The sequence below is a fragment of the Hylobates moloch genome, unplaced genomic scaffold (genome assembly GCF_009828535.3).
Source record: "Hylobates moloch isolate HMO894 unplaced genomic scaffold, HMol_V3 SCAFFOLD_2, whole genome shotgun sequence".
In the NCBI taxonomy this organism is placed as follows: Eukaryota; Metazoa; Chordata; class Mammalia; order Primates; family Hylobatidae; genus Hylobates; species Hylobates moloch.
In genome coordinates, this window is record NW_026652277.1 from 174,145,834 (window position 1) to 174,160,788 (window position 14,955).

The following is a 14,955-nucleotide window of genomic DNA, read 5'->3' on the forward strand; positions in this document are numbered from 1 at the left end:
ACTGAACTGGATGATTTCTAGGGAAACCCCACAACTAATGGTTCTGACAACTTGGCATCCACTTTTCTAGAAATAAGGCAGATCAACATAAAACCTATCTTAAAGTGCCAGCTATTCTCTAAATAGATGGAATTAAGTCACATACATGCTCAATCTTTGGAACTGGCAACACTTTTGCTTACATAGTGGCACCCAGTTTTCTCTCCTGGGGGGGAGGTCCTGCTCAGTCCCTGCTATGACACAGTACAGTTACGGGATAATTTGATAATAATATAATAGTAATCTAATAGTCTAGCAATTATTCAAATTGACCCTTTAATTTCTGATTGGTATGACCTACTAGTTTGAAATTACTTTAGACAAAATAAAAAAGAATTCTAGTGAGTGTATATAGGAGGAGTCCTTAACCTAGGACCCATGAGCTTCCTAAAATATATGCAACTTATATGCAATGTTTTGTTGCTGTGTGGTACATGGTTTTAGGAGTCCTTTTGGAATATAGCTTTCGTGGGGATTTGTGGCCCCATAAAAGGTCAAATGTTATTGCCAAATAACCTTAGAGTATTTGACTATCTTAAAAATCCTGGTAGTGATTCTTAAAAATTCTAGTAGCGATTAAAACCAGCAAACCTTTGTCAACTCCTGGAAATCCCAGAACCTTAGGTTGAGCGCCACTATGAAGAAATCATGTCATACGAATTGTAAATCCCTCAGTAGTCTCTTCCTGACCAGTTTTCAGTGTCCCCCTCAAAAAGAAGCACAAGTCACTGAATTTCTCTTTTATTTAAGCATTAAGAAATTGGAGCATAGCGACTTAGAAAACTTTCTCAAAATGTCCTTAACAGCAATGAAAAGATATCATGTATCACGTGTAAAACCTTTTTTCTGTTTGTTTTTCATTGAGGCTCATTTACCAGGGAAACATAAATGTTCCACTCATCTGCTTTTAAAGTAGAGAACAAGGCCCACAAACTCTATTTAATAAATGCAAATTACTAAAAATGTGCTTAGTGTTGTATTGTGGCCAGTTAAGAACAGGAGACGCTGGGACGGAGTCTAGAGAAAGGGCAGGAGAAGAAAGGAAATCAAAATGAAGCAGCTGACAGGGACGTCAGGGAGACACACAGGTGCAGTGACAGCCACACTGCAGCAGAAGCTCAGCTTGGAAGACACAGGCTGCAGAAAGTCGGTCCCTCTAGGATGCCACCAGGGAAAAGTCTTCAAAGTGTTGTTGTTACTGTGACCAAGGGCAGAAGTCTAGGCATCTTAATTATTGGTGTTTGCACTAAGTGCAAGACGAGACCAAGTTGAGCCACTCCTGCCTTCGGCTTGGAGTCAATGCACTCTTGCACCACCCTCTCAGCTCCAGACGGTGTGGTCTGCCCAGGACGGCGCACTCAGAGACCATCTGGGTGGGGGTGGAACAAGAGCAGCACCGTCACTTCCGCAAGCATTGCTAGTTTTGCCCCTCTAGTATTAATATATTCATTTTAAGTAAAAGAAAACTTATCTCCAAATTCAAAGAAGTTATTCAATGGGTAGGTTTTTTTGTTTGTTTTTTTTTTTTTTTTGCAACTCATCTGGCAGCTGACCTAGCTCCCAGTGAATTAAATGCTTCGCATCTAATTAAATGTGTGCCTAGAATTAGAGAGAGAGAGAGAGTTATTAGAGCAAAGACCTTCACAAGAAAAATACAAAATCTGTTTTTAAAAATGTAAGGCTTCAATTTAAAATACAATTAAGACTTGATACACTTAAAGTCTATCAAGATAAACATTAAACCAGTTATTGGCTTTTACAAAGTAAGTCAAAAATTGAGGTAATACATTACTCTTCTATAACCAGCCTTATCTGATTATAACATTTTATTTCCTTCTCATCCTTCGAGTTAGATATTCTCAGATACATGGAAGAAATATGTAGAAATCGGCCTCCAGTTAGCGGGGGAAAGGATATGGTTACGAAACAGCGGAGGACCTTTACTCTCTATTCAAATAATACACAGAAAAAATGTAATCAGCCGAGCGGTTTCCATGGAAGCGCTCATTGACCAGGGCTCACCAGCGCCTGGCGATGCCTACCCTTCCGCTTTGGAGACTGGAAATTCGGTTAACTGAGTTTCAGGGATGTCTAATACCCTCAACATTTTTCTGACTTGGGAGAAAACAAAATCACAAATGTAGCACCGGGTCCCAGCTCTGCAGGAAGCCACCGTCGCGGCCACCCACCTGGGCCATCGCCCACCGCACTGTCCAGGGTGCCCGGCGCCGGCCGAGGGTGACACCACAGGGGGTGCAGATGTAGCCCTGGGGAAGGCCCGCCTCCAGGCAGAGGGTCTCTGGGACCTAGACGGACCTTGGGGCTGGGGGCGCCGAGAGGCATTTTCTCAGTTGCTTAATTCCCCACGAACTGCATGGATGCTCGGCGATGCCAAGAGGAGGCCAGAGTGGGGCAGAGGCGGGCATTTGGGGTAGATACCACCGGTGTGAACGAGAAAGGCCCGGGCTGCCGGCTGGCGAGGGCAGGAGGGGGGCCGTGGCCGTCAGGCGAGTCTGGCTGCGCCCCACGTGGGCCAGCTTGCGCACCGGTGTCCCGAGAGTGGGCGCTGGAAGCCAGAGGAGCCTGCGGTCTTCCCCGAGGGCCCCTAGGCGGAGTGGTGCGTGCAGGAAGTGAGGTGGGATCAGGCCTGGCCTGTCCCCGCAGGCCCGCTGGGCTCACAGCGTGCTCAGGTGCCGCCGTGAGTCCAGGGTCCCGGCCCGGCCCCGCGCCGCAGCCGCCGACTCCACGCCGCGCAGCCACTCCGTGCACTTGCGTACCAGGCCCTCGTCCACCGCCTCTGGCTCCTCCTCGTACTCCACGTCGTCGTACCTGTGCCGCTCGTTGAGCAGCGACACCTTGAGCATCGGCCGCAGGGCCCCGAGCCGCGGGCTGAGCTGGGGAACCTGCAGGCCGCCGTGCAGCAGCTGGGCGCGGGGCGGAGGCGCGCGGCGGCCCTGGCCGGCGGTGGGGGGTGCGTCAGGGTCGCTGGCGGGGCCGCCCCTCGGCGGGCCCGCGGCCCCAGCCGGGAGACAGGGGGCGAGTAGGCGCCTGGGTTCGGCAGAGGGTGAGGGGAAGGGCCTGCGGGGCCGCGCCAGCAGCTGCTTCTCCAGATGACGCCTCTGGATGACCAGGACGGCCTCGGGGGTGAGATTCAGGGAGAAGCGCCCAGCGGCGTCGGGACAAGCCCCCGCCCCCGAGGAGGTCCCCGCGGCGGTGGTCCCCGTCCCCGCCGAAGTCGCCGCGTAGGTGGTCTTCGCTGGGCTGTGGCCGGAGCCGGCCGGCCGGGGCGGGGCGCACGTGGCTGGGGCCCGCGCGCGGCTGGGCAAGGCCTGGGGGGAGACGCCCGGAGGGGCCGGCGGCTGCGTCCTGTCCGGGCCGGGGCCGTGCCGGGCCGGCGGCCTCTTGAGCGTGGCGGAGGGCCAGGAGCTGGAGAGGAGCCCCTCGGGCCGCTGTGGGGGCCTCTTCTTCTTGTCCCCCGCGGCGCAGGGCCTCCGGGGTAACTGGCGCGCGGCTTGGGCCCCCAGGGCGGGGGCGGGGGCGGGCGGCGGCGGCATGGGCGGGAAGGGCATGGTGCAGCCGAGCCGCCGGATCCTCAGCCCCTAGAAAGAGAGGCGGGCGCTCAGCCACTGTGCGCGGAGCGGGTCGCCGCAGTCCGGGCGGCCCCTCCACACCCACCTGCGTCCAGCCTCGGCCTCTCCGGCTTCCTCACATCCCAGCGACCAAACCCGGGGACTCCAAGAGAGGCGCTCCCACCCTCCCCTCCTCCTGGGGGGTGCTCCCGGGACTGGACCCTGCGGGAACTGCCTCCCGCCGTCCGACTGCGGGCGAGTCGCGGCGCCCCCGGGTCCCCACAGCGGAGACGCGGGCCGGGCCGGCAGGAGGAGGAGCCCAGCGCGCTCGCTAAGGACGCGGCCCTGCCAGGCCCCGGGCTGTGCCCGGCTGGTGTCACGACCGACTGTTGAATGGGAACAAAGTGCCAGGACAGCGGAGGGCGGAGCGCGCGCCAGGCATCCCGGGGCTCCCCCAGCTGGCGCTCCGGCGGCCCGAGGTTAATTTAGTCCGTCGAAAGCCAGGAGCAGCCCCCTGGGGGAGCCGGCAGCCTTCCGGAGTCATAGGTGGAGGCCCTGCACGTTTGAGAGAAAATCCCTTGTAGCCTCTCCGTGCCTTCGAGATGGCGGGAAAGGCACCGCGAGTAGATGCAGCTCTGCGGCCCCACACATCCTGCTTCACAGAGAAAAGCGGGCTGGAGCTGAGAGGGGAGAAAAGACCTTCAGTGAATCTTACATAGTGTTCATGCCACCCCTTGAGGAGTCACTTTCAAATTCAAAACCTAAGTATCTATGAACAGGCAAAATAGTTCAGTTTCAGCTATATAATGCTGATTACACAGCAAATATTAGACATTAAGTCCCTTTAATAATTCCTATGAGCAAAGCAATATATTTATCACTGTAGCAGAGATTCAGAATTAATGAGATAAATCTTCACTGTCTATTTACATTCTAGTTGTAGACACATGAAGACATCCTACAATATTCAAATGTTTGTTTAATAAATAATTGAACAATTGCAAAATGACGGATCAAAAAGTCAACCTTTCATGTGTGCAGTCCCTGCATTACTTAAGGATAATCATCAACTGCTTAGATCTCCACAAAGTACTTTCCATCAGATACACTTTTCTGATGGAAACCAGGTGTGTGATGGTTATGGCCCCAGGTTAGCTCCAAAGCACATTCAACTGTGGGTAAACACAAATGTGCCCTGTGCCAACAGTCACAGCAGGACAGCATCGCCCTCCCCCAGCCGCCTCAGTCTCCGAGGCAGCAGCAACGCCTCTCCCTGTTGACTGTTGGTGGCCTCGGAGAACTGCGCTGTGGATACAGGGGAGCGTCACGGAAACCTGGCAGGTGGTGGGAAACACTTCTCACCAGAGCTTGGGTTAGGGTGACAGGTTTGGGCCCCGTCATCTCTACCAGCACCTCCCAAACCACCCCAATACAGCTCTGAAACAAGCCTCCCAGCTCACAGGCTCCTTCCCTCCATCCCTGCCAGCATGTCTCTGCCTGTGGGCTCAGGCTGTTAATCGGCTTGACAGGTGAGGTCCTAGGATACTGAAAGCTCCTCCTCAATATGTTTTATTCCAGGTTTTAGAATCTCTGGATGGGTGTGGGAAGAGGCACATCAGTGGCGGCAGGAGGCCCACAGTTCTGTGCCTGGAAAGTGGAGGACTGGAAGAGAGGGTGAGGCAGGAGAGGATGGGGGTGGGGCGGGGGGAGGTATCAGATATCATGTATGGGGGCACAGCTGGAGAAGCAGGCTATGGAGAAAAATCAGCAAACACTTGGACACTCAGACGTCTGAGTTTGGAGCCCCGCAGTGCAAAAGCTGTGACGGTGCTGGTGGCAACGTGCAAAATTGGTGGGCTGGTGGGGTCTTCTCTCCTTCCTATCTCCTTACTCTTAGGATGCTTCAGAAGGAATGACAGTTTGGGGGTGAGAATGGGTTGGTGGCCTCATAATAATGCTCCCGACTTCCACTGCTGTCTCCATTCTGCTGGACACTGGTCGTACAGAGGCGAGGTAGCTACGCACCTGCCATCACACAGCTCTAACGGGACGGAGGAGATAAGACTCCACCCCAGGAGTGCGAGTCCAAGGCCAGATTGAAACTTTTACACTAAAGCTGAGAGGGAAAAAGTCTTGGTAGATCAGGGTGATTGGATTAAGTGACCTCTCACCCACAAACTAGTAGTGATTTGGGCCTTTTTAAGCCAAGAAAAGTGATAGTTTATCAGATTAATGCACATGTCTGACCAGATGGGAACTGGGATTCTCCAGGTCCTCCCAGACGACTCATACCAGCCCAGAAGCTTGGAGATGTGGAAAGCTGTAAGTTTGTGTGACCCTTGAGAGGCAGAAAAGTACATTCTGAGTGACCGCTACTTCGTCACCAGGCCAGGTAGGAGGGGCAGTGCCTCTTCCCTGTCTCCCCAGAACCTGCAGAGCAAAGCATGCTCCTATGAGGGGTTCTGAGCTCCGGGTTCTCATAGCAGGTTGCTGCCCCAGGAGTGACAGAGGAGTTAGCATTGCCGACGGACTCTCCCCTCTTCAGACTCTAATAAAAGCACCCAGATGACAGCATTGCTTGTCCCCTGCCCAGCTACTTCTGCTACTTGAAACCTTCAGCTCCTTGTAAATTAGAAGTTAGAAAGATTGGCTTGGGCCTGAAACAGAATGTGTGAAAGCAGCCTCTGTCGCTGGCCCTCACTGGTGCTCTGGCTGTTAAAGAATCTGTTAGAAATACCCTTCGGTTGATGCAAACAGCCAGCAGCAGTTCCCAGCAAGGAAAGCCACACCAGAGAGATGGCTACGTTTAACTTCAGGACAGTAGGTGTAACTGAAAAGCAATTAAAGAAATCTAGTAGCTGGGTACACTTTGGGAGGTCAAGGTGAGTGGATCACCTGAGGTCATGAGTTCGAGACCAGCCTGACCAACATGGTGAAACCCCGTCTCTACTAAAGATACAAAAATTAGCTGGGAGTGGTGGCATGCGCTTGTAATATCAGCTACTCAGGAGGCTGAAGCAGGAGAATCACTTGAACCCGGGAGGTGGAGGTTGCAGTGAGCTGAGATCGTGCCATGGTACTCCAGCCTTGGCAACAGAGCAATACTCCATCTCAAAAAAAAAATAAAAATAAAAAATATGTAAAATTTAGCTTATAATTTACAAGGGATTTCTCATAACTTGCCCAGAACACAATAATTATAACTATTCATATGTAATATTGAATAGTAAAGCTTGGGTACTAGGATACTGAGATCAGCTAATCTGTCTCAGAACTAGATTTTGGGGTTCAACTGAACAAGAGCTGATCTCTAAAATGCATGATTACATCTTATCTTGCATGATTACATCTTATCTAAATTTACTGTCTCAAATAAGTTGATTTAAAAGGTCAACTAAGCGAAACCAAACACAGTTGACCCTTGAACACCACGGGTTTGAACTGCGAGGGTCCACTTATAGGAGGATTTTCCTCTGCCTCTGCCACTCCTGAGACAGCAAGACCAACCCCTCCCCTTCCTCCTCCTCAGCCTACTCAAGGTAATGGTGATAAGGATGAAGACCTTCATGATGATCCACTTCGATACTTAAGAATAGTAAATGTATTTTCTCTTCTTTTTGATTGTCTTAACATTTTCTTCAGCTTACTTTAAGAATACTGTATAATATATATAATACATATAACATACAAAATATGGTGGTTTTTTTGCTTTTGTTTTTGTTTTTTTGAGACGGAGTCTCACTCTGTTGCCCAGGCTGGAGTGCAGTGGTGCGATCTCAGCTTACTGCAAGCTCCGCCTCCCAGGTTCATGCCATTCTCCTGCCTCAGCCTCCCCAGTAACTGGGACTACAGGTGCCCACCACCACGCCTGGCTAATTTTTTGTACTTTTAGTAGAGACGGGGTTTCACCGTGTTAGCCAGGATGGTCTCGATCTCCTGACCTTGTGATCCGCCCACCTCGGCCTCCCAAAGTGCTTGGATTACTGGCGTGAGCCACGCGCCTGGCATAACATACAAAATATGTTAATCAACTAAGTTATCGATAAGACTTCTGGTCAACAGTAGGCTATTAGTAGTCATGTTTTGCAGAGTCAAAGTTATACAAGGATTTCTGACCCTATGGGAGGCTGGCACCCCTAACCCCTACATTGCTTAAGGGTCCTATGTATTTAGAACTGTCCATATTTTTGACTTATGTTTTATGTCATTTATGTTTTAAATTAAATTTGATTTTCAGATTTAAAATATAACAATAACACAATATTGTCCACATGTGGGAATGGTAATTATCCACCCCACTATTCTGTCAGAGTAAAGTGTGTATCAGAGTAAAGAATTTCCATTACAACAATCCTTTAAGACATTTCCAGTGAATAATATGTGCACAGAGAATATTTCAATCACTAAAATAAAACACCAGGAAGATTACATTCAGGCCCAACTAAAATTACAGAGGGCAGCTGTTCCACAGATTTGAACTGTGTGGACTGAAGAACTATCAAGGCTGCAGCTCGGTGACCCTACTGTGTAAAGCGCCTCTGATCTGGTCATCCCACCTGCCCAGACCCTACAGAAATGAGCCCAAGGATTCCGTGCTCGCACACAATGCACGCTGGCTGCTCAACTGCTCATTCCTGCGTCGTTACCAGTGAATAAAATTGGAGCCAGTAATCACATCACAACTCCAGGAAATTAGCCATTATTTGAAAAAAATTTCATTTTTCTCATTAACTTAATTTCTTCTTTTTTACTAAGGCATAATTATACGTACAAGCAGAAAACTTCAAAATGGGAACTATTTCAATACATTGTTTCTCATTATCCCCTATGGTCCACTTCTTTCTATACTTTCATTCAAATCATTTTACATGACATAACAGTAAGCAGTCAAACATCTAGAACTAAAACCAAACCTGAATTTTAACACAGGAGAAGCTTATGCCAGTTTAAAACCAATTTTATTACTTGGAAAACTTGCCAATAACTTAAAAATGTCTACATTTCTTCTACCACTGGTCTGTTACTGTGAAAGCCTTTGGGAATTAAAAAACACTTAGGAAATGTGTTGGATGCTAGTAATTTTAAAGTATTTCTTTTTCCCCATTATTAAGATGATAACAGGCAATGTCTATTCTGCACTAAATAATCTACCTTATCTGGATTAGTTTCATCACTGAAAGCTCATGAAAGCCCTATGAGAGCAGTACTAGCGATACTTGCATTTTACAGATGACAAACCAAGGCTTACCCAAGTAGTCACACAACTAGCATGCGGCCAAGGGCAGCCTGTGTAGGCAGGGGGCGCCAGAGCACACACTTCCCTCCATGCCAGGGGGCTCCCAGTTTCTTTGGTCTCAAGACCAGATGGCCGAGAACCCCAAAGAGCTTCTGTTTTGTGGATTTTACCTATTATGTTAAACTTATTAGAAATTTAAATAGCTTTAAATACATGACATGTTAGCAATAAACGCATTATGTTAACATATTTTTAATATTTTTTAAAAACTATTTTCTAAAATAAACAAATGAGAGATGAGTGGTGGGCTCAGTAGAAGCCATGGGATCTTGCATCCACTGTGTTCTGTCCTGTGCCATCACGCACCACGGGACCACAGTAATGCCACTTTGCGCTGGGATCGCAGGAGAGGGGAAAAGAGTGACGCTGGCTCAGTTTCACTATGAAAACAGAGCCTAACAGGCCTCCGGGCCCCCAGGCGTCCCAGGAACACGCTGTGAGAAGTGCTGCATTGAGACCACTGACAACCAGTAGCCTTTCTATCAAAAATCCTTAACCCAGTAACCCGCGGATGGCCTAAATGCATTCCATCGGCAGCAGCAGTGGCTTTGCTAGCAGAAGAAAGTAGGAAAATAACCTTTAGAGGAAACCTCATTGTGAGCACACCTCACCAGTTCAGAGCTATCCTAAGTAAAAGGAAAAAAAAAAAGCAAAAAGGTAGCTTACTAACTCAAAAATCTAAAAGTATAGGGCTATTCTGTTAGAAAAAGGTGATTTAACATTAACCACTAAACATTCCCTTAACCCAGAAGGTTTCCTAACGAGGAATTTAAATCTGAATTACCATACAAAGGTCTGACCAGACCCAGGAAGAACTCCCTTCAGGACAGGACCATTGATGGTTCCTCCCCAGTGATTGAGGGGGGGAAAAAAAAAAAGCCCACAATGGGTATTCAGTAATTGATAGGGAAACTCTTGTAGAAGCAGAGTTAGGAAAATTGCCTAACAATTGGTCTGCTCAAACGTGCGAGCTGTTTGCACTCAGCCAACCCTTAAAGTACTCACAGAATCAAAAAACTCTATCTCAATCCTGACTCAAAAGGTTACCTGCACCCTCTCTGAAACGAATTTGCGCAAGAACTGTTGTTTATGGGAATGCATCTTGATGCGGCAGCTGGGTTGTCATGAAATACTCAGGAACCCAGCCCAGCTCTAGGACTCACCCCTGAGTGCAAAGGCAATGTTGGGCCTGCTGGTGAAGGACCACTAGAATCCAGCAGCCTGGACCCCTTTCTTGGGGGTCAAGAAAGGCGGGAAAAGGGGTGCAGGACTGCTACATCGGTGAGCATAACTAATCCAATAAGCCAAGGTCCATGGGTGGTTACGCACCCTGGAAAGGAATAAGCATTAGGACCATAGCGGACGCTCTAGGACTAATGCTCATCGGAAAATGACTAGGGGTCCTGGCATCCCTATGTTTTTCTTTTCTTTTTTTTTTTTTTTTTCAGATGGGAAACATTCCCCTCAAGGCAAAAATGTCCCCAAGATGTATTCTGGAGAATTCAGCCCAGTTAGAGTGTATGTACCTTTTTCCCTCTCAGACTTGAAACAAATTAAAATACACCTAGGTACATGCTCAGATAACCCTGATGGCTATATTGATGTTTTACAAGAGTTAGGACAATCCTTTGATCTCACATGGAGAGATGCAATGTTACTGCTAAATCAGACATTAACCCCAAATGAGAGAAGTGCCACCATAACTGCAGCCCGAGAGTTTGGAGATCTCTGGTATCTCAGTCAGGTCAATGATAGGATGACAACAGAGGAAAGAGAACGATTCCCCACAGGCCAGCAGGCAGTTCCCAGTGTAGACCCTCACTGGGACGCAGAATCAGAACATGGAGATTGGTGCCGCAGACGTTTGCTAACTTGCGTGCTGGAAGGACTAAGGAAAACCAGGAAGAAGCCTGTGAATTATTCAGTGATGTCCACTTTAACACAGGGAAAGGAAGAAAATCCTACCGCCTTTCTGGAGAGAATAAGGGAGACATTGAGGAAGCAAACCTCCCTGTCACCTGACTCTATTGAAGGCCAACTAATCTTAAAAGATAAGTTTATCACTCGGTCAGCTGCAGACATTAGAAAACAAACTTCAAAAGTCCGCCTTAGGCCCAGAGCAAAACTTAGACACCCTAATGAACTTGGCAACCTCGGTTTTTCATAACAGAGATCAGGAGGAGCAGGTGGAACGGGACAAATGAGATTTAAAAAAAAAAAAAAGTCCACCGCTTTAGTCATGGCCCTCAGGCAAGCGGACTTTGGAGGCTCTGGAAAAGGAAAAGCTGGGCAAAGCGAATGCCTAATAGGGCTTGCTTCCAGTGCCGTCTACAAGCACACGTTAAAAAAGATTGTCCCAATAGAAATAAGCTGCCCCCTCGTCCCTGCCCCTTATGTCAAGGGAATCACTGGAAGGCCCACTGCCCCAGGGGACGAAGGTCTTCTGAGTCAGATGCCATTCACCAGATGATCCAGCAGCAGGACTGAGGGTACCGGGGCAAGCGCCAGCCCATGCCATTGTCCTCACAGAGCCCTGGGTATGCTTGACCATTGAGGGCCAGGAGGTTAACTGTCTCCTGGACACTGGCGCGGCCTTCTCAGTCTTACTCTCCTGTCCTGGACAACTGTTCTCCAGACCTGTCCCTATCTGAGGGGTCCTAGGACAGGCAGTCGCTTGATACTTCTCCCAGCCACTAAGCTGTGACTGGGGAACTTTACTCTTTTCACATGCCTTTCTAATTATGCCCGAAAGCCCCACTCCTTTGTTAGGGAGACACATCCTAGCAAAAGCAGGGGCCATTATACACTAGAATTAGAAGGAAAAAGGGTAAATATATATGCAGACTCTAAGCATGCTTACCTAGTCCTCCATGCCCACGCAGCAATATGGAGAGAAAGGGAATTCCTAACTTCCGAGGGAACACCTATCAAACATCAGGAAGCCATTAGGCCCCCCAAATTCTGTTTACCGCTGAATCTACATCCTCTGATCCCTGCCTAAAGATAATTTTATGGGGAAGAGGATTTGCTTGTGTCTCTCCAGGTGACAATCAGGTGCCTATGTGGGTGCCCACCAACCATCTGAAGATCATGAGCCACAGCATCTAGTGGACCCACCTGTAGAGTACAGTGTGAATTGAAGGTTTGAAAAGCCTCGATTTGCTTTCTCTATGCCTTCTGTTAATCAGAAAAGGCCTGTTTCTCATTATCAGTAGCCTCCCGGCTACAGCCACAGAAGTTTTTGCTTCTGTTTCAGTAGATTTACTAACGTGGGGGTGAGGGTATGCTTGTGTTTTTGCAGGAGATGAACAAACCGTGTGGATGCCCTCAAGATGCGTACGACTATGGAATGGGAGACTGGAGGGACCCATGGATCCCAACCATGGACCGGGTTCCCCCAGTACGAGCCATGAGCCAGTCGAATCTGAATGCGAAGAAGGAATGAGGACCAACCGGAGTCACTATGTTTATCGGACCAATGCTTTCTGACTCAGCTCCTCTCTACCCTGAATACGAGAGAACCTAAAACAGGCAGGAGTATCGTCGCCCCTATTCAGCATGAAGAAGTTACAGAAGATGGACCTTCATCCTTCTGCAACCCCTAGGATTAAGGGTCCTCTTGGAAAAGGGAAAGGGGTGGTATGTGGGAAACATTCAAACCAGAGTGACTCCAGTTTGAATAAGGGCTAAGAAAAGAGAAGCTCGGTCACCTACCGGCAATTAAGGGCTGCACAGCTGCAATCGCCTAGCTAATGATAGCTAGTAATAATGACAGTAATAATGATACCTTCTCTTTTATAAAAAAGAGAAAGGGGGCATGTTGTGAAAAAGCTGAGTGTTGGAGGGAAACCGAGGCAGGGCTTGCCTAATGTCCTCTGGAATGTGTCTAGACTTGCTGGCTCCTTGCTTCTAGCCTTCCTGGGCTCCTAGGCCCCTATTCCCAGTATCTCAAGTAGCAGAACATGTTCCATGTAAATGCTAAACCGTCACAGCTGTAGCTCATGCGCCTGCCCTTTTGGCCTCCACATTATCACCACCTGTTTCTTCGTTGGATTACCAATAAATACTGTGGGCTCCCAGCGCTCAGGGCCTTCGCAGCCTCCACGATGGCCCCCTGGTGTCCCACCTTTCTCTCTCAAACTGTCTTTTTCCCAATCCTTTTACTCCCCCGGACTTTGTCACCCCCACGACCTGGTGTTGGGTCTGATCACCCCAACACAGAGCTTGTGCTCACCAATTTTAGTCCTTTCCAGCACTGATCCAGGCCTTCTGGAACCCAAGGTATGCCTGCCCTGCTGCCGGTATCTGGGCTGGGACCGAGGGCATCCATCCTATCCATCCAGGAAGCCCGAGAGCTCTGAGCTAAGGCAACACCCTTGTCTGAACTCAGGTTCTCTCTCCACCACCGGGGCAGACTGAATGACGCCCTTCTCTATCCCGAGGCCACGCCTCACACCCCATGGTGGACCCAAAGCTACTCCATATCCTGTCCTGGCACTACACCCCAACCCCCACCCCCGCATCAATATAGCAACAGGCTTCAGAGGTAGTTTCTGAACCCACATTGCTCCATAATGGTTACCCTAAGTGTGGCCTCCAGTTTATCCCTCAGTTCTGGAAGACTGAGATTCCTCTGGAGATGGGCGCGAGCTCACCGCCTGTGCCACCAGTCCCTGCTCTGGCTCTCAGGCTACCCGGATGTGACGCTTTTCAAGCTCACCCCCGACTTGTCTCACACAGACTCCTAGAAGACCTCTTACTTTGATCAGATCAAACCCTGCCACCAACACAGGGCAAATGGGAAGCAAAGAGCCGTTTCCGTGTTTAAGTCCACCTGGGCAAAAATGAAGCTGAACAGACATTTCTCAGGAAGATTCCCAATGCTGGCGGAATGTTTCCTAGAGGAACATTGCTGTGGACGACAAACACGGATGCAGAACAAATGACTCTGGGGAGGCAGCAGAGCGCAAACGGGGGGCGCAGCCTCCGCAGCCCACGAGCTGGCCACACCTGCCCCTGCCATGCAGGCTGAGTCACCATGGCAGCTGCACCTCTGTATGGCATGGAGACTCGGCTACACCGCAGGGCTGTGGGCCGGCCCTCAGACTAACCAGGCCCCAGAGAGAGCTCAGCACCTGACTTTCTTCCTAGTCTTTTCTGCAAACTCACGTTTTCTTTACTCCCATTGTCGCCTACTGTCTAAAATAAGATTCTTCTTCAGGCTGCCGCTACTGTCAAACTCAAACTCCAGCTCTGTCACGTTTTCTGGAGCCCTGCTTCCTCTGTGGCGTTCCACACATGCCACGCTCTGCCCCTCTGCTCCTTGTCACCCTCCCTGCAGCTGGGTGAGCTGTCTTCTACACACCCCTGTGGCTGGGTGAGCTGTCCTCTACACGCCCGGAGTCCTGTGGACGTCTCTGAAGCCCCAGTCCCCACACCTCATATAACAACTGGGAACATGTCTGTCTCCCCCACAATCGTAAAGTCTTTGAAGACAAGGACGTCTGTTGCATCTTCCTTGAGCACCAAGCACAGTGTCCGCCCACTCACCAGAACTCACTCTTTTCCTGCACCTTCTTTTCCAAGCGCGTGCCTGATTTCCAGGGTCCTAAGGCCTGACCCTGGCTCCCTGCCAGCTTCGTCTCCCTCCCCACCCCAGCCACACCTAATGACCTGAACAACTACAAGGTCCGGCCACCACCACCCGGTGCTACACAGGAGCCCTTCTGCCCCTCAAGGACGCCCCCCTCAGCTCTCCTCTAAGCTGACTGTGCAGAAAGTGCTGCTCCCATTACCTTGTTGTATGCTCTTTATGAACTCTCCCTACCCTGGACAGACATAGAGCCACCTTCCCTCCTGCTGGCACCCCATCATGCTGGCACCCGCCTATCTGCCTCTCCCTGGCAACTGAGGAGACCAGGACAGCCAGTGGGAGACTTGCGGGGAGGAGGAGGGCGCTGGCTAGTTCTCCTCCCTCTCTGCGTCTCCTCCAGCCTGGGGTGAAGGTAGCTTCCTGCCGCCACTACTGTCCGGTGGCCTGACTTCTCCGGA

General features: G+C 49.9%; 1 protein-coding gene across 1 annotated transcript; it reads right to left on the reverse strand.

Annotated features, from left to right (window-relative positions):
* Positions 1-773: 773 nt before the first annotated feature.
* Positions 774-3,973, reverse strand: PRR18 (proline rich 18). The gene is made up of 2 exons (XM_032162274.2): positions 3,715-3,973; positions 774-3,638 (listed from the first exon to the last, which is right to left on the reverse strand). Exon 2 carries the CDS (start codon positions 3,606-3,608, stop codon positions 2,715-2,717), a length of 894 nt encoding a protein of 297 aa, XP_032018165.1. The 5' UTR covers positions 3,609-3,638; positions 3,715-3,973; the 3' UTR covers positions 774-2,714.
* Positions 3,974-14,955: the final 10,982 nt, after the last annotated feature.